This window comes from Phascolarctos cinereus, unplaced genomic scaffold, assembly GCF_003287225.1.
Source record: "Phascolarctos cinereus isolate Bilbo 61053 unplaced genomic scaffold, phaCin_HiC Scaffold_4;HRSCAF=312, whole genome shotgun sequence".
Taxonomy (NCBI): domain Eukaryota; kingdom Metazoa; phylum Chordata; class Mammalia; order Diprotodontia; family Phascolarctidae; genus Phascolarctos; species Phascolarctos cinereus.
Genome location: NW_027555847.1, coordinates 722,661,305 through 722,678,880, shown reverse-complemented (window position 1 = coordinate 722,678,880; position 17,576 = coordinate 722,661,305). Strand labels below are relative to the sequence as shown.

General features: G+C 43.8%; 1 protein-coding gene across 19 annotated transcripts in view; it reads left to right on the top strand.

Moving 5' to 3' along the window:
• Positions 1–17,576, top strand: part of GNB1L (G protein subunit beta 1 like) — a 152,073-nt gene that overhangs the window by 6,729 nt on the left and 127,768 nt on the right. For 6 of the 19 annotated variants that reach the window (XM_078154456.1, XM_078154457.1, XM_078154465.1 and 3 more), the window contains exon 2: positions 5,518–5,618. The exons of 4 other annotated variants lie outside the window; for them this stretch is intronic. In XM_078154456.1, the coding sequence (XP_078010582.1) occupies positions 5,551–5,618 (68 nt within the window). In that variant the 5' untranslated portion in view covers positions 5,518–5,550. Of the gene's footprint in view, positions 1–5,517; positions 5,619–17,576 lie in introns of those variants that run through there. 9 more of the 19 variants (XM_078154463.1, XM_078154459.1, XM_078154462.1 and 6 more) reach the window with 3 other exon arrangements.

Here is a 17,576-nt window from a genome sequence, read left to right as displayed (position 1 = left end):
CTCTCTCTACCCTGGTGTGTAAATACAGATAAGGATCTAGATTCGAAAACCGGCATGCAGATTAGACTTAATCAGGGCTGACATTTCAACATAGATAACACAGAATATAACATTTGGGAGAGATGGAGAGAGAGAGAGAGAGAGAGAGAGACATACACACACACACAGAGCAGCAGAGAGAGTGAGAAAGAGAGAGAAAAGAGTGTCAGAAAGATAGAAGAGGAAGGGGAGAGAGAGAAGAGAGTGAGAGAGGAAAGAGAGACACACACAGAGACAGCAAGAGAGAGAGAGAGAGAGAGAGAGCTCGATCTCATCTGTGTGAGGAAATGGGACCCTCGGCGTAGGCTGCAGGAAGATTATCTTTGGCCGTTTCAGGGGAGGCTGGCGAGGGGCATGTGACTGGGGTTCTCCAGGAAGGAGCAGCATTGAGGAGAGCCAGGACATAGGGCAGAGTGGTGATGTCCATGTCAGGGGCTGGTTGGCCCTTGGCGGAGGTCCCTCTGTGAATGTTGGAGCGTAGAAGGTGGGCCGGTGGTGTCAGTGAACTGTGGCTTCTCCAGGTGCGTGTGTTTGACTTGAGAGAAGAGTTGAGCAGGGTTAGTGGGAGGCTCGACCCTGAGGGTGGGGCCGCCTGCCGAATGGGCTTCTTCTGTCTGGATCCTGTTTTGTTAGTGTGGTCTCTGGCAGTGTGTGCCTGTTTGCTGCCACCCCTCACCTCGCATATACCCACCATATACCAGGGCAGAGTGGAATCCGGCCATGAGCCGGAATCTAGCAGACAGAGAAGGAGGCTCAGGCGCAGTCTACCCTGACTTTCCTGAGTCCTGACCACAGGTGAGCTTGGCTCCTGGTTTCCTTTCTCACGCCAGTCAGTTTAATTCAGCCCCCTCATTTTACAGAAGAGGCACATACGTTCTTAGAAGAGACTTTCTGAAGGTTGCATAACTAGTTACCGTCCGGGCTAAGACCAGAACCCAGCTCTCCTGATGACCTGCCCAGTGATTTCTCTTCCCCATTACTGTGTCCGCCATTTTTATTTGTTTAAAATATTGCTTCCTGTGATACTAGGGCTGGTTGTGTTGTGTGTGAAAGGGTCTTGGAGACAATAATGAACTCCTGGCCTATGATACAGCATTTATGAAGAGCTTTCCGGCAGTATAATATATGCTATTCTAGCAGTGAAGTGAAATTACTCACTGCAGAGTTATCATTCACATGGCCTGAAACACTCCTGAGTTTAGATCTGTACCAGATTAAAATGGAATTGGGAAATATTTTAACAAAATAAATAAAAATACAATTACATAGATACAAAACATACAAAAACAGATAATGTTAGTATGTGGTTTTCTAAGTGAATATATGCCCAGAGGGATCCTTCTGTATGATTTAATGGCCCCTGTTTCTTTCTTTTTTCCCCTTTTTTTTATTGGTTTTTAAATAATATTTTCCCCCAGTTATATGTAAAGCCATTTAAAAATATTTATTAATTTATTTTGATTTATCAATAATCACTTCCATATGCTTTTGAGTTGAAACTTTTTTTCCTCCTTCCTCCCCCCACCCTCCCCAAGACGGCGCACAATCTGATAAAGGCTTTACATTTATACACCCATTAAACATATTTTCACATTAGTGAAATTGTAAGTAAAAATTAAAACCAATAGGAGGAACCATCAGAAAGATGAAACGAAACTCAACAGAAAGTAAAAATAAGTGATAGTGATTCAACTTCCATAGTTCGTTCTTTGGATGTGGACAGCATTTTCCATCCTGAGGCCTCTGGAGATGTCTTAGATCCTTGTAATGCTGAGAAGGGTTCAGTTTAACAATATTAGTCATCGCATAACATGGCTGTTATTGTGTACAAAGTCCTCTTGGTTCTGCTCACTTCACTCAGCATCAGACCATATAAGTCTTTCCAGGTTTTTCTGAAGTCAGCCTGTTCATCATTTCTTATAGAACAATAGTATTCCCTTATATTCATATACCACAACTTGCTCAGCCATTCCCCAATTGATGGGCATCCTCTCAATTTCCAATTCTTTGCCACCACAAAAAGAGCTGCTATAAATATTTTTGTACATGTGGGTCCTTTTCCCATTTGTTTGATCTCTTTGGGATATAGCCCTAGAAGTGCTATTGCTGGATCAAAGGGTATGCACATTTTTGTAGCCCTTTGGGCATAGTTCCAAATTGTTCTCCAAAATGGTTGGATCATTTCACAACTCCACCAACAATGTATTAGTGTTCCAATTTTCCCACATCTTCTCCAACATTTATCATTTTCCTGTTTTGTCATGTTGGCCAATCTGATAGGTGTGATGTGGTACCTCAGAGTTGTTTTGATTTGCATTTCTCTAATCAATACGATTTAGAGCATTTTTTCATATGACTATAGATGGCTTTAATTTCTTCATCTGAGAACTGTCTGTTCATATCCTTTGACCATTTATCAATTGGGGAATGGCTTGTGTTCTTATAAATTTGTCTTAATTCTCTATATATTTTAGAAATGAGGCCTTTATCAGAGAGACTGGTTGTAAAAATTCTTTCCCAATTTTCTACCTTCCTTCTAATCTTAGTTGCATTGGCTTTGTTTGTGCAAAAACTTTTCAATTTAATGTAATCAAAATTATCCATTTTGCTTTTCATAATGTTCTCTATCTCCTGTTTGGTCATGAATTCTTCTGTTCTCCATAGATCTGATAGGTAAACTATTCCTTGTTCTCCCAGTTTACTTATGGTATCAGCCTTTATATCTAAGTCATGAACCCATTTTGACTTTATTTTGGTATATGGTGTGAGATTTGGGTCTATGCCTAGTTTCTGCCATACTCTTTTCCAGTTTTCCCAGCAGTTTTTTTCAAAGAGTGGGTTCTTATCCCAGAAGCTGGGGTCTTTGGGTTTATCAAATAATAGATTACTATAGTCATTGACTACTGTGTCTTGCATATTTAACCTATTCCACTGATCCACCTCCCTATTTCTTAGCCAGTACCAAGCAGTTTTGATGATTGCTGCTTTATAATACAATTTAAGATCTGGAATTGCTAGGCCACCTTCCCCTGCATTTCTTTTCATTAGTTCCTTTGATATTCTGGACCTTTTGTTTTTCCAAATGAATCTTGTTATTATTTTTTCTAACTCTATAAAATAATTTTGGTAGTTTGATTGGTATGGCACTGAATAAGTAAATTAGCTTAGGTAGGATTGTCATTTTTATTATATTAGCTCGGCCTACCCATGAGCAACTGATGTTTTTCCAATTATTTAGATCTGATTTTATTTGTGTGAAAAGTGTTTTGTAATTGTGTTCATAGAGTTCCTGGGTTTGTTTGGGAGGTAGACTCCTAAATATTTTATAATGTCTACAGTAAGTTTAAATGGGATTTCTCTTTCTATCTCTTGCTGTTGGGCTTTGTTGGTAATATATAGAAATGCTGATGATTTATGTGGGTTTATTTTATAGCCTGCAACTTTGCTAAAGTTGTTTATTATTTCAAGTAGTTTTTTACTTGATTCTCTAGGATTCTCTAAGTATATCATCATGTCATCTGCAAAGAGTGATAGCTTTGTTTCTTCTTTGCCTATTCTAATGCCTTCAATTTCTTTTTCTTCTCTTATTGCTAAAGCTAAGGTTTCCAGTACAATATTGAATAACAGTGGTGATAATGGACATCCTTGTTTCACCCCCGATCTTATTGGAAATGCTTCTAGCCTGTCCCCATTACATATAATGCTTGCTGAAGGTTTTAGATAGATGCTATTTATTATTTTAAGGAAGACTCCATTTATACCTATGCTTTCTAGTGTTTTTAATAGGAATGGGTGTTGTATTTTATCAAAAGCTTTTTCTGCATCTATTGAGATGATCATGTGGTTTCTGTTGGTTTTGTGTTGATATGCTCAATGATGCTGATAGTTTTCCTAATATTGAACCAACCCTGCATTCCTGGTATAAATCCTACCTGGTCATAGTGTATTATTCTTGTGATAAGTTGCTGCAATCTATTTGCTAGTATTTTGTTTAAAATTTTTGCATCTATATTCATTAGAGAAATTGGTCTATAATTTTCTTTCTCTATTTTGACTCTTCCTGGTTTAGGTATCAACACCATATTTGTATCATAAAAAGAATTTGGTAAGACTCCTTCTTCACCTATTTTCCCAAATAGTCTATATAGTATTGGAATTAATTGTTCTTTAAATGTTTGATAGAATTCGCATGTAAATCCATCTGGCCCTGGAGATTTTTTCCTAGGGAGTTCATCAATGGCTTGTTCAATTTCTTTTTCTGAGATGGGGTTATTTAAGTATTTTACTTCCTCTTCGTTAATCTGGGCAATTTATATTTTTGTAAATATGTATCCATTTCACTAAGATTGTCAAATTTGTTGGCATATAGTTGGGCAAAATAATTCCTAATTATTGTTTTAATTTCCTCTTCCTTGGTGGTAGCTTCACCCTTTTCATTCTTGATACTAGTAATTTGGTTTTCTTCTTTCTTTTTTTAATTAAATTAACCAAAGGTTTATCTATTTTATTGGTTTTTTCATAAAACCAGCTCTTAGTTTTATTTATTAGTTCAATAGTTTTCTTAATTTCAATTTTATTAATTTTTCCTTTGGTTTTCAATATTTCTAATTTGGTGTTTAGTTGAGGATTTTTAATTTGTTCTTTTTCTAGTTTTTTTAGTTGTATGCCCAATTCATTAATCTCCTCTTTTTCTATTTTATTTATGTAAGCATTTAGAGATATAAAACTTCCCCTAAGAACTGCTTTCGCTGCATCCCATAGGTTTTGGTATGTTGTCTCATTATTGTCATTCTCTTGAATGAAATTATTGTTTCTATGATTTGTTGTTTGACCCAATCATTTTTTAGGATTAGATTATTTAGTTTCCAATTATTTTTTAGTCTATCTTTCCATGGCCCTTTATTACATATAATTTTTATTGCATCATGATCTGAAAAGGATGCATTTAATATTTCTGCCTTTCTGCATTGGATTGTGAGGTTTTTATGCCCTAGTACATGGTCAATTTTTGTGTATGTGCCATGTACTGCCGAGAAAAAAGTATATTCCTTTCTATCCCCATTCAGTTTTCTCCAGAGGTCTATCATACCTAACTTTTCTAATGTTCTATTCACCTCCTTAACTTCTTTCTTGTTTATTTTGTGGTTAGACTTATCTAGTGCGAGAGGGGGAGGTTCAGGTCCCCACTAGTATATTTTTGCTGTCTATTTCTTCCTGTAACTCCCTGAACTTCTCCTGTAAGAATTTGGATGCTATACCATTTGGTGCATATATGTTTAGTAATGATATTACTTCATTGTCTATGGTGCCTTTTAGCAGGATGTAGTTTCCTTCCTTATCTCTTTTGATTAGATCTATTTTTGCTTTTGCTTTGTCTGAGATCAGGATTGCTACCCCTGCTTTTTTTACTTCAGCTGACACATAATATATTCTGCTCCAGCCTTTTACCTTTACCCTGTATGTGTCACTCTTTTTCAGATGTGTTTCCTGTAAACAACATATTGTAGGATTATGGTTTTTAATCCACTCTGCAATCCGTTTCTGCTTTATGGGAGAGTTCATCCCATTCACATTCACAGGTATGATTACTATTTGTGTCTTTTTCTCCATCCTTTCCCCCTTTTCCCCCATTTATGCTTTTCTTTCTCCTTTTTCCTTTCCCCCATTCACTAGTGTTTTGCTTTTGACCACCGCCTCCTTCAGTCCCTCCCCCCTTTTATTATCCCTTTCCCTTTTCTTCCCCTTTACTCTTACTGCCTCTTCCTTCCCTTCTTTCTAAAGACAATTTTTTTACCCAAAACATTTTAAAAGTTTTCTTTTAATGTTTAATTCCATTATTCCTAGATATAGTAGCTACCTAGGATGACCCTAAACCAAAGGTTGTTTTTTAAATTTTACGCTTTTATTTAGTATTTTGTTTTTCCCCAGTTACATGTAAAAATAATTTTAAACCAGTTTTTATTTTTTTAATTATATTTTATTCTCCCCAATTATGTGTAAAAGCAAATTTTAATGTTCATTTTTTTAAAATTTTGAGTTCCAAATTCTCTCCCTCCTTCCTTTCCCCTCTCCATGGGATGGTAAGCAATTTGATATAGGTTATGCGTGTGCAGTCTTGTGGAACATATTTCCATACTAGTCATGCTGTGAAAGAAAACAGACCAAAAAAAAAACCCACAAAAAAATTTAAAAAGTGAAAAAAAGTCTGCTTTGGTCTGCATTCAGGCTCCATCAGTTCCTTCTCCAGAGGTCATAGCATTTTCTATCATGAGTCCTTTAGAATTGTCTTGGATCACTGTATTGCAGAGAATAGCTAAGTAATTTACAGATGATCATTGTACAATGTTGCTGTTACTGTGTGCACTATTCTCTTGGTTCTGCTCACTTCACTCAGCCTCAGTTCATATAAATCTTCCCAGGTTTTTCTGAAACCATCCTGCCTGTCATTTCTTATAGCACGATAGTATTCCATCACAATCATATACCACAGCTTGTTCAGCCATTCCCCAATTGATGGGAATAACCTCAATTTCCAATTTTTGCCACCACAGAAAGAGCTGCTATGAATATCTTTGGACATGTGGGTCCTTTTCCCGTTTTTACGGTCTTTGGGATATAGCCCTAGAAGTGCTATTGCTGGGTCGAAGGGTATGCAGTTTTATAGCCCTTTGGGCAGAGTTCCAAATTGCTCTCCAGAATGGCTGGATCTGTTCACAACTAGTGGCCTCCATTTCAATAGGAGTTTGACACCACTGGTTTAGGGGAAAGAGCCCTGGATTTGAATTCTGGCTCTGGTAACTTGCTTCTGGGTGACCTTGGGGAAGTGGCTTCTCCTTTCTGGGCCCTTGTCTTTCCATCTGTAAAATGAGGGGTTTGTACTCTGATCACTCAGATCCCTTGTGACTCTAATTGAATGATTTTATGATCCGGTCATATTCATGACACCAAGAACACCTAAAACCAAAGTGAACTGATATCCTAGAGAAGAGAAGAGAAGAGAAGAGAAGAGAAGAGAAGACTTAGTCAAGAAATGATTGTTTTGGTAAGGCTCGAATGCAAATGGCCAGGGAGTTTGAATGGGCTTGACTTTCTAGTGAATGAATCGTCTGTACTGGGAACATACAATATTCATTAGTCAGTGCCTTTGGGGGGCTTCTTCATGAATGAATCAACTGCAAAACTGCTGCCTATTCCTTGGTAAATAAACTCCTGAATGAGGCCATTTAAACTTCTGCTTTCTTAGTCCAGTGAAAACCACCTCCTAGTCCTTTTCTGGGTATTTTGCTGCAAGTGAAGTTGCAGTAACACATTAGAATTTGACCCTGAAGAAGCTGCTCCCTTGAATTCTCATGTTATTACTTAATTCTCGTCAACTCTGAGGTGAAAAGTAAGATCTTGTAGGCTTAGTAAGCTCTCTGCAGAATGGCAGGATCTTTCTTTGGTAAATATGCCTGCCACACAGCACTTTTAGTGTCTGAGCTGCTTAATTGTATTCGGAGATAGAAAGGCCTAGTGCCAAAAAAAGCAGACCTTTGGAGCCCTGGGTGACCAGCGAACTGGCTGACAGTGATTGGTGGCCAGCGACTGGCAGGCGGGATCATAATTAAAATGAAATAAATATACAAGAGGTGACCATGGTCGGGTTTTGTGAGACTGGTAAATGCCCAATGGACTAAACACTTGGCTTACGCCTACAAAGTTTGCTTCTATGACAGAGTTGGCCGTGAAGGCCCTTGGCTGTTGTCATATTTGGTTCTGTGAAAACACGTTTCTGCTCATGTGCTAAGCAGATTGGTGGTGGTCAGCTGACTGCTGGGTCAGGTGTGATGGCGGGGAGGGTCACAGAGAGCCGTCCGGTTTGTGTCTGTCACACCAAGCGACATTCTAACAGAGGGATGAAGTTATGGCAAGGTGACGCTGGTGTTTCCCAGTGCATGTCTATATAGGCTTTTCCAAGTATTACTGTTGGAGCTGAAACTTGCTAGTGTTGCCATTTAAAAGGATAATCTCAACACTAACCATTATGGCTGAATAAGAATGAAAATAGCACAGGGAGGAAATAGCCTGTCCTTGTTATTGGTTGAATTGCTAATGTATCCATTGTGGGCTATGTGCTTTCCAAGCAAGTCAACGTGGTGGATGTCAACCAATAAATTTGGCCGAGGCTGACCTTAAAACTGGCCATTACTCCAGATGTATCATTTATTCTTGACTTTCCTAGGAGAAGAGAGCGTTCCTGTTGGGGGTGACTGTACAGGTGGCTGGCTGGCTGGGTTGTGTACCTAGACCTCTTTATCCCATGCACACATGAAATAATCGTTTGATTGGGGGCAGCAGCTGCTCTTTTCAGGACCTCTTAGGTTCTCTGACTCTGCCTCCTAGATTCACAGTCAGCCTGGAACCTTTTGCTCTCACAGAGAAAGCCCATTTCTGATGTCCAGACCTGAGACGTATGCTGTTGCTGTTTCCCGGCAGTCCACAGGACGGGCATGCTCCTGGGCATTAATGTGGCATGGCATCCTCAGGGGTTTCTGTCACCTTCTTTGCTCAAGCTGAACTTGTTAACTCCCCGCCGTTGTTCTTCACCTGGGTCTAGAGCCGAAGTGTTTGGTTCCCTGAATCTCAGAATCTTAGCGCGTGAAGAGGCCTTGTCTGTCTCACTCTTCCTGGAAGAACGTTCAGGCCGATGGGCGGCCTGTTCCAGGACCTTCCTGTGGATCCTCTCTTACCGTTTCACGGGCAGGTCTGCTCAGAGAAGCAGGAGTGAAAGCTGTGCAGGCCCTTGTTTGGTCTGGACTTGGATGTCCCGTTGATGGCGCTTCTGTTGGTCATGCTCCTGAGGGACCATTCTCCCTGTGTTGATTGGATTTTTTTCGCTTGCTGATCCATTAGGGCCTTGCAGGATGGTGTGTTGTTCAGTGTGTCTTTTCAGGCCCGTGTTACTGATCTGTATCTTTGGATGCATAGGCTGGGCACAGGCTGGTCTGTGCCCTCGGTTTTCTTCAGGCTTATCCTGAATAGTGAACGGGCCCTCTGCCAGACGAGGTGGAGGAGGCAGCCAGGGACACGGCAGTATTGTTGGTATGGCAGACTGTCTGGGCACAGCAAAGCAGGCAGCATGCTGCCAAGACAGCATGTTGCTCCTCACAGCCCATCTTGGTGAGAGAATGTGGGCAGGTGGCTTGGGCACGGGCATTGGGAAACACATCCTATTGGACCCAGGTGAGACCAGTGGTGGGATGCGAGGCCGATGCGGTCCAGGGCTCATTACCAGACCAAGATCTTGGCTCTTGCCCAGAACTTAATTCAGCAGGCATCTGTCGTGCAAGGCTTCATGTTGGTGCTGGGCACACACAAAGCTGAACAGCTGCTACCCTCAAGGAGTTTCCATTCTGCTCCTATGAGTTTCTAGGGACCCAGAAAAGCTGCTGCTGCATCGTTAAGGAGTGAGGATGGCTGTCTCTTCTTGGCTGGTTGGAAGTCGTCCTTTGTTCTTGAAGATGACCGCAATGACATCACCATGTTGGAGTCAGGGTCCGGTGTGTCCAGCTGTGGCTGATCAGACCAGCAGGAGCTCAGAACGCTCTACCACAGGTCGGGCACAAATAGCTAATGGGAACATTTGGGGTGGAAATCCCAATCTGTTCTTACCAAGGACGGAAAAGAAACCGTAGGGTGCTGCTGCTAAGTATACTAAGCGCCCTCGGGCTTCCGTCCACAGCCAGGCCGCCTGCGACATTTGCCATATTAAATTGATAATTTGCACAGGAATCCAAGGAAACAGGGCAAACCTTTACACTGAAAGGCTTTTTCAGCAAGACACCTGAGAAAGGCTCCAGAGCACTTTGGTGTGAAGGTGGTGCAGGAGCCTGGGAGATGCCGGCTCGGTCTTCTGTGGCCACCGACTCAGTCTTTCCCAGTCTGCTTCCTCATTGGCAAGGATTTCCCAGACACCTCTGCATTGGATTCTCTTGGGCCTTTAGGTTGCCTCGTTTTTTCTTCTTTTTTTCAAATGCAGAAAGTGGAATCACTTGAAGAATTCTAAAGACATGCTGTGTTTCAAAACCATCTTTATCTATTTGTCCGTGAAACCCCCTTCCTTTATGAGCCAGGTGACTTTGGCCATTCGGAGAAACCCTGGAAACATTTGTAAGTGGGCCTCTTTCCTGCCTTCTTTTTCCAGGGTCAGAGTCTTATAGAAAGACCTTGGAAGGAAAGTGTTTCTATCCTAATTGTCATTAAGTAGCAAGACGGTATCCTTGAGGTGAGGAGCACAACCTGGCCAATCCCCTGCCTTTGAACTGCTATTTCCTTGGCCGCAAAATGGCGATTTTACTTTTCCTGTGCCCTCAGTGTCCCAGTGGGGAGCGTGCTCACCTAACTGGGAAGCCCTGTACCGATTTGTTACTAGATATTAGAGATGTTATCGTATGTTATATATCAGATTTTGTATGTTATTAGATAGCTTTTCTCAACCTTTAAAATCTTTAAAATCTTCGGTCTCCACAGTTGTGGTACTTACTTCTTACCCCTGCCCTGCCTCCAGTCTAGCCTTTTCTTTTAAAAAAAAACACATTGTTTTCAGTAGAGTATGAAATGAGACTTGTTCAGGAGCCTTCCCTGAAAAGAGCCAGCTGCCTCCCAGGAAACGCCATCCAAGCCCAATGTGGGGCCCTGAGACACAGAAGCGCGTCCACCCCTGAGCAGACAAGTCCCTCTCCATACTTTCAGGCAGAACTTAATGAGGAAGCACTAGGAATCTGAATAGTAAGACTTAGGAGAGAATCGTTTCTGTCTGCTGCATGCAATTATGGAATAAGTGAGCTGAGTCCTCTCGAGGGATGACATATCATTTGATTTCAACTGTGACCAAGTTTTCACCCCATTAATAATTGTTTAATAACAGCACCCTCACATGCCTCGACATGTTTCCTTATTTTCTAATTAAGTAAAGCAAAAGTTGACTTGATTTCATCCATGTCAGTCCTCGCCTCCAGAAGCCTTTCCCTGCCTTAGTAGACAGCCTATATGAGTCAGGCACTCAGACAACATTGAATGTCTAGGCACTGTGCTAAGCACTGGGGGGCCAAAGGTGGGAAAAACAGCCCCTGCTTCCAGGGAGCTCACAGGCTAACGGGAGAGACAACAGGCCAATGACTGTGGACAGACTGGATACGGGCTGGAGAAACGAGGGTCGTCTCAGACTGAAGGTACTAAGATTAAGGAGGACCTGGGCAAGGCTTCTTGGAGAAGGTGGCACTTCAGCTGAGAACTGAAGTCAGAGCCAGCGGGAGGCAGAGAGGAGGAGGGGACAGCCCGGGAAGAGGCACCAAGGCTGGAGCTGGAGCACATAGTGGGGTTCTGGGTGTGAGAAGAGCGGCAAGCAGCAGCTTGTAGGCTGTGAGGAACTGAAAAGCCACGTGAGGGATTCTCTGTTTGATCCTGGAGGAATTTACCAGATCAGGGTGGAGGGGGTTGATGTGGCTGCCGATGTGGCTGCTGACGTGGCTTAGAGCCCCCTGGGAGCCAAGGACACTCCCACTGCCAGCGTGCAGACGTGCAGCGTGGAGGTGTGTACTGCTCCCATCCCATGCCTCCCCCGAATCCCCACCCTTCTTCATGCTCCTCGGTAAGTGGATGACTCCCAGACATGTGTGTCCAGCCCTTGTCTCTCTCCTGCATCCTCAGCTTTCCAGTGGGCATCTCCAGCTGGGGTTCTGGTGGGTGCTTCACACTCAACATGACCCCGACACAGCTCATTCTCTGGCCCCCATCTGCCCAGCCCCTCGCCAGCTTTGCCCCTTCTAGGTGGGTTTCTGTCAAAGGCATCACCTTCCATCTAGTCCTCTAGGTCCTTCTCTCAAATATCTGTATTCAGTCAGTGCAGGCACCTTTCTCTGCCCACAGTGCCACTCTCCTAGGCCAGGGCCTCATCACCTCTCTGCACTCGCCTGCAGTAGAGAGGACACACTGAACTTGGGGCTGAGAAGACCTGGATTCAGATATTGCCCCAGATACTTATGTGACTGAGAGGCCCTGGACAAGTCCTCTGTTTCTTCACCTGTAAAATGAGGGGCCTGGCCTTCATAGTGTCCAAGGTTCTGGCCAGCTCTGAGTCTGTGGTCCTGTCCCACCCAGCTGCCAGATTCCCATTCCCAAAGCACAATGGCATTCCTTTCTCCAGAAGCTGCTGGCTTCCGGGATCCTGTAGGAGAATACACATGCTCTTCTGGTTAGCATTTAAGACCCTTCCCAGGCTGGTTCAGACCAACCTTCCTAGACAGATGTCACATCATCCCTGATATACTCTGTGTTCTAGCTAGCTAAGCTGGCCACTTGCTGCTCCCCAAACATGACATTCCCTCCTTCCTCTGAGTCTTTGTGTTGGCTCTCCCCCAGGCCTGGAGTGAACTTCTTCCTTGTCTTTACCTCTCTGTCTCCCGAGCTCCTTCCAGACCCCCTCAATGACCAACCTGCTCCATGTAGTCTTTCTGGAATCTTCCGGGTATTGGTGCCCTCCCTCCAAATCATACTTGCCTTATTTTTATAAGAGAATGTAAGCTCCCTGAGGGAAGGGACTGGTTTTTGTCTTGTATTCCTAGCACCTAACGCTGTGCCTGGCACAGAGTCGTGCTACGTAGTTGCTTTGTTGATTGAATAAATGAATGCACCCTTCAGTGAGAACCACCCTTTCCTTAGCTCCATGGCCCATCCAGCTCTGGATTCTGTCCCTGACCGGGACAGGAGGGATGGGTTACGAAAGGTAGCTGTTGTCCCCTCAACCTGAGCCTTAGAGGTTAGAGACAGGTATAACCCCCCAACATTTGGTTTTCCTAATAATCCATTATAAATCTGCCATCCATGAATTCCTCTCAACAGTTTATGAGGGGCATAAACTGACATCTGCTAAAGCGCTCATGCTCTTTCTCAAGCAGAGCAGCTGTAACTTCTTGACTTAGTGATAATTTCATCCTTCAAATGGGAGAATGAGCAAGGGGAAATTCTTTTCAGGAGCTGATTCTCACTAATAGAGGAACTGGTTGCTGGGGTAGAAATGAGGGGAAGCACCACTCTAGAACTTGTGATAGTGACAGGGAGGAAATCCTGGTGGAGCCTGCCATGCCTCTCCAAACACCCCCCCCCACCAAGGTTTGATGAAACAGATTTCAGAAGGTTTAGGGGAAAAAGAGATAGGGTCATGTGGATTCACATGCTATGGGGGAGGGCAGCCTGGGAGCAATGAGATCACGTGTTCGTTAGATCGAAGATTTAGGGACCTTAGAGGACATTGAGTTGAATCCCTCATTTTAAGGATGAGATAACTGAGGCACAGTTTCAGTTCAGTGACCTTCTACACAGCCGCCAAGTGTCTCAGGTGGGATGTGAACCCAGGTCTTCCTGACTCCAAATGCAGTACCCTATCTGGACACCATGTTGCTTCTCTGCCAGCAGCATGCTGTGCAGCAGTGAAATTCTGAGACACATAGGGAAACAATTCCAGTGGGGAGGAAAAATGAGATTTGTAAGAAGTGACTGATGTTGGTGCACAGGAAACTTAGCAACCAATTCAGAAGAGCGAAGCAAGGCCAGGGACCAGAGGATGGGAACCAGAGGTTAGACTGGCTTTATAGGAACCCTGTCAGGGCAAACGTATTTATAGCAACTCTTTTTGTCATAGCAGCAAGTGGAAACTGATGGGGTGCCCATTGATTGGGGCATGACTGACCGCTTTATGGCCTTTGAATGTGATGGAATCTTATTCTGCTGTAAGAAATGATAAAGAGAGACCTGGGAAAGAGGAACGGATGAAGCAGAATGATGGGAGGCAGAAACAGGAGAACAGCTTTTACAGGGACAGGTAGTAAAAGTCTGGTGATAGACTTGAGCTACAAATGAAGGTGTTTTTTGGACACAACCATCAGGGGAACGTGTTTGCATGTATGTTACAAGGGGTTTATTTTTCCCCTTTTTTTTTTCAAGGAGGGATGGGTAGATAAGAGAGAAAATCGATTTCTGTTCATTTGAAAAGAAGAAAGAGATGAAGAAAAGACGCATTGTACAATTAAGATAACTCAAACCTGATATGTCCAAACAAGTCTTTAAAAAATATTTTTATCGATGCCTTTTACTTTTATATTACATCAGACAAACGATTGATGGTGAAAGTGGCATTTGGTGGAAGAAAAGACCTAGACACACACAAATATTTTCATATAGCTGTCTAGCTGATATCAATCAGTCAGCCTGAAAAAGAGGCCAGAAGAATCTAAAAAGTGCCTTAGCAAAGACTTGACTTACTTGCCGAGAGGAAAGATGTGGCATCCATGGGCTGCGCCACTGTGGGATATAAACTAATTTGCCCAGTCATACAGAGAAGGATGATGGACAGGTGATAGTGAGAAGTGGCACCTAAAAACATTCAAGACAGTAGATCAACAAGCATTTATTAAGCGCTTACTGGGTGCCAGGTGCTGGCCTAGGTGCCAGGGATGCGAGGAAGGAAATTATCCCTATTGGTAATGAGTTTAACTGCCTTCCCCTGGAGACATGCTAAGTCAATTCAGTCTGTATAGGATGTTAAATAAATTGGGAATGATTAACAGAGAAGACAAAGGATTAAGAGGAGTTGGGGAAGCTTCGTATGGGAATGGCACATAGGAGGTGCTTAATAAATGCGTTATTTGTATCTGTCTGATAGACAGTTGATTGTCCCATTGTCCTCTACTCTGGTAAGACTTCATCTAGAGTACTGGACTGGAGAGTTTTGAAGAGGGCAACCCACATGGGGGAAGGCCTTGACTCTGTATTGTATGAGGGCTGTTTGAAGGAGATGACTTAGTCAGCCTGGAGAAGAGACTTTTCCTGGGGGCTGGTTTGATGGCAGGGTGAACTGTCCCAAAGGAGAATGGGCTGCCTCGGGGAGGTGGGCTTCCTGGCCTTGAATATCTTCCAGTAGAGGCTGGAGGAACCGTGTCTGGGATGTTCTGGAGGGGATTCCTTTCCAGGGTGGGTCACTGAGTTCCCTGCTGACTCCTTCATTCTGTGGGCAGCATAGAATAAGAAAGATACTGGACGGGGTCAGGAGATCTGGGTTCTTCTTCTGACCCCACCATAAAGTCATGGGACCTCGGGCAAGTAACTTCCTTCTTTGGCCCTTGGTTTCCTGATTGACACCCATTTCCTAGCAAGTAAAGAATTCCCATGAACAGAGCAGACATGTTGAGCTACCACCATGTTGCTCTGCAATGGGATTCAGGAGCTCAGAGTCCCATTTTCTATTTAATAATCCATTACTTTTTGCCAGGCACTCTGCTGGGTGCTGGGGGCACAAAGACAGAACTGAAAGAGGCCCTCCCCTCGGGGAGCTTACATTCTGTCATGGGAGAAGGCATCTACAGATATTGGATACTGAGGCTCAACACGAATACTAGGCAGTTTTCTTTTCGGGGTGAAGCACCAAACAGTTGTGGGGATCAGGAAAGGCTTCATGCAGAAGGTGATGCTGGAGCTGATTCTGGGGAGCGTCAGCGATGAAGGAGCGCTTGCTGGTCATGGAGGACAGCCAGTCGAAAGGGCCTGGAGGTGGGAGATGGAGTGTGGGGGGAGGAAGAGAAAGGAGGCCTTAGTAGACACAGCAAAACCATAGTTGAGTCTCAAAGGGGCGTCATGTATACAAATAAGCCTGGAAAGGGGAGTTGAGGCCAGCTTGCCTCAGAGGCATCTCCTTTCGATCCTAGATGTACTAGGGAGCCACTGGATTGTAACGAGCAGGGGAATGACTCAATCAGATCTAAAGTAGGAAAGTGACTTTGGCCGTGATGTGAGGAGACGGGGTTCGAGTGGGGACAGCCTGGAGACCAGCTGGGACCTGGATGGTTCAGGCGGCAGGTGATAAGGGTGGTGGCTTTGGGAGTGGAGAGAAGGGGTTAGATGGCGGCTTGAAGAGGCCTCGGCCTCAGATGGGTGGAGAGACTTGCCATGGTCACACAGCCAGGAAGAGGCAAGGTTTTCTTGAATCCAAGGCCAAGACTCTCTCCACTGCACACCATTTTTCTTCTATTTGTTGTTGGCCACGTTTTCCGAGGTCTCTCTCCTGTTTAGTGCCCTCATGGCTGTCAGCTTGGCAGAGATGATGAAAGGCCGTGGTGAGGGGACCGTGGGAAGACCGGTGAGCTCAGGGCCTGGCATTGGGGATGCAGGTTAGTCCAGTCATTCGAGAACAGGGATCTCCTCATCACATGTGATGAAAATATCTTTGTTCCACCATGAATCCTAGATTGGTGTTTTTTCTGCTTTCTTCCATCCATTTATACCAGTGGCTCTCCACCCTTTTTAAGTCCCAGGACTTAAGTCCCTACACATGTTCCAGCTCATTGCTCCTTATGACAGCACAGGTGACGCCCCTGTAGGGTTCAAGAAGAAGGCCCAAAGACCAGGTCTCTCTGCTCGTGGTCAGGCAGAGGCTCTGTTTCTTACCACCTTGATTAGCTGTGTGGGCTCAGATGGAGTGGTTGACCCTGGGCACCCCTCTTTTCCTCTTGTGCCCTATGGGAAAGGTTGGACTTTATGATCTTTGCATTTCTAAGACTTGACTTCTTGACACTGTGTATTGTTGGTAGAAACGGTCCCACTTTAGGGATCTGGGAATCTTCACTTAAAATGGATTGTCCTTAGGGGCAGCAAGATGGAGTGGAGAGAGGGCAGAAAACCCCTTTCCTTTCTAACACCTAGTAAAGTACTAGTGACTGTGATCCTCAGTAAGCTTTCATTGAATGAGTACAAATAAAGACAGTTATTCTGAACAAATAGCTCCTAAATATGGCAACTTTGAGTGTGTGAATCCAGGCTGTGGGTGTGGGCTGGAATCTGGAGACCTGGGTTTTAATCTTGCCTTAGTCTCTTACTAGCTGTGTGACCCTGGGCAGGTCACTTCTCTTGAGAGCCAAGATTTCTTTCCTCATAAACTTGCATCCCCTCTACTGCTGGCTTGTGGTGAAGAAAGTGCTTTGTAAACTTTCAAGCCCCGTGTGGGTGGGAGTGGTTAATTCTTATTGTTATGAGGTGAAATCCTGGTTACAAACGTGCCCTTGGGTTTTTCTGTTTGGTGTCTCTACTGGAGACCTAGGAATTGAGGAAGTAAAGGCCTAGAAAAGGGAAACGCTAATGAGATGGTGTTGAAGGACCATGGAGGTGCGAAGGATTCAGAAAGAGAGGGCTGTTTGGGAACAGAGGGGGAAGCTCCTCACCTCCTGCCCAGCCTGGGTTGGGAAGAGTCATGATTCCTAAGGAGAGCCTGGAGCCCTGGGGGTGCCAGTGCCTTGGATTTGAAATCCAGCCTTAAAAAAAAAAATGATGTGAATGAATTCAGTAAAGCAGGAGTCTGTTATTTATTTAAATAGATTTTTATCGATATCTTTTCTTTTTACTCTGTTTAGATTTTCTCTGTATCCCTCCCCGGGTCCCGCCCCACAGAGCCATCCGTTATAACAAATAATTTTTTTAAAACAACGTATTCAAGGAAAGCAGTCAAGAAATAA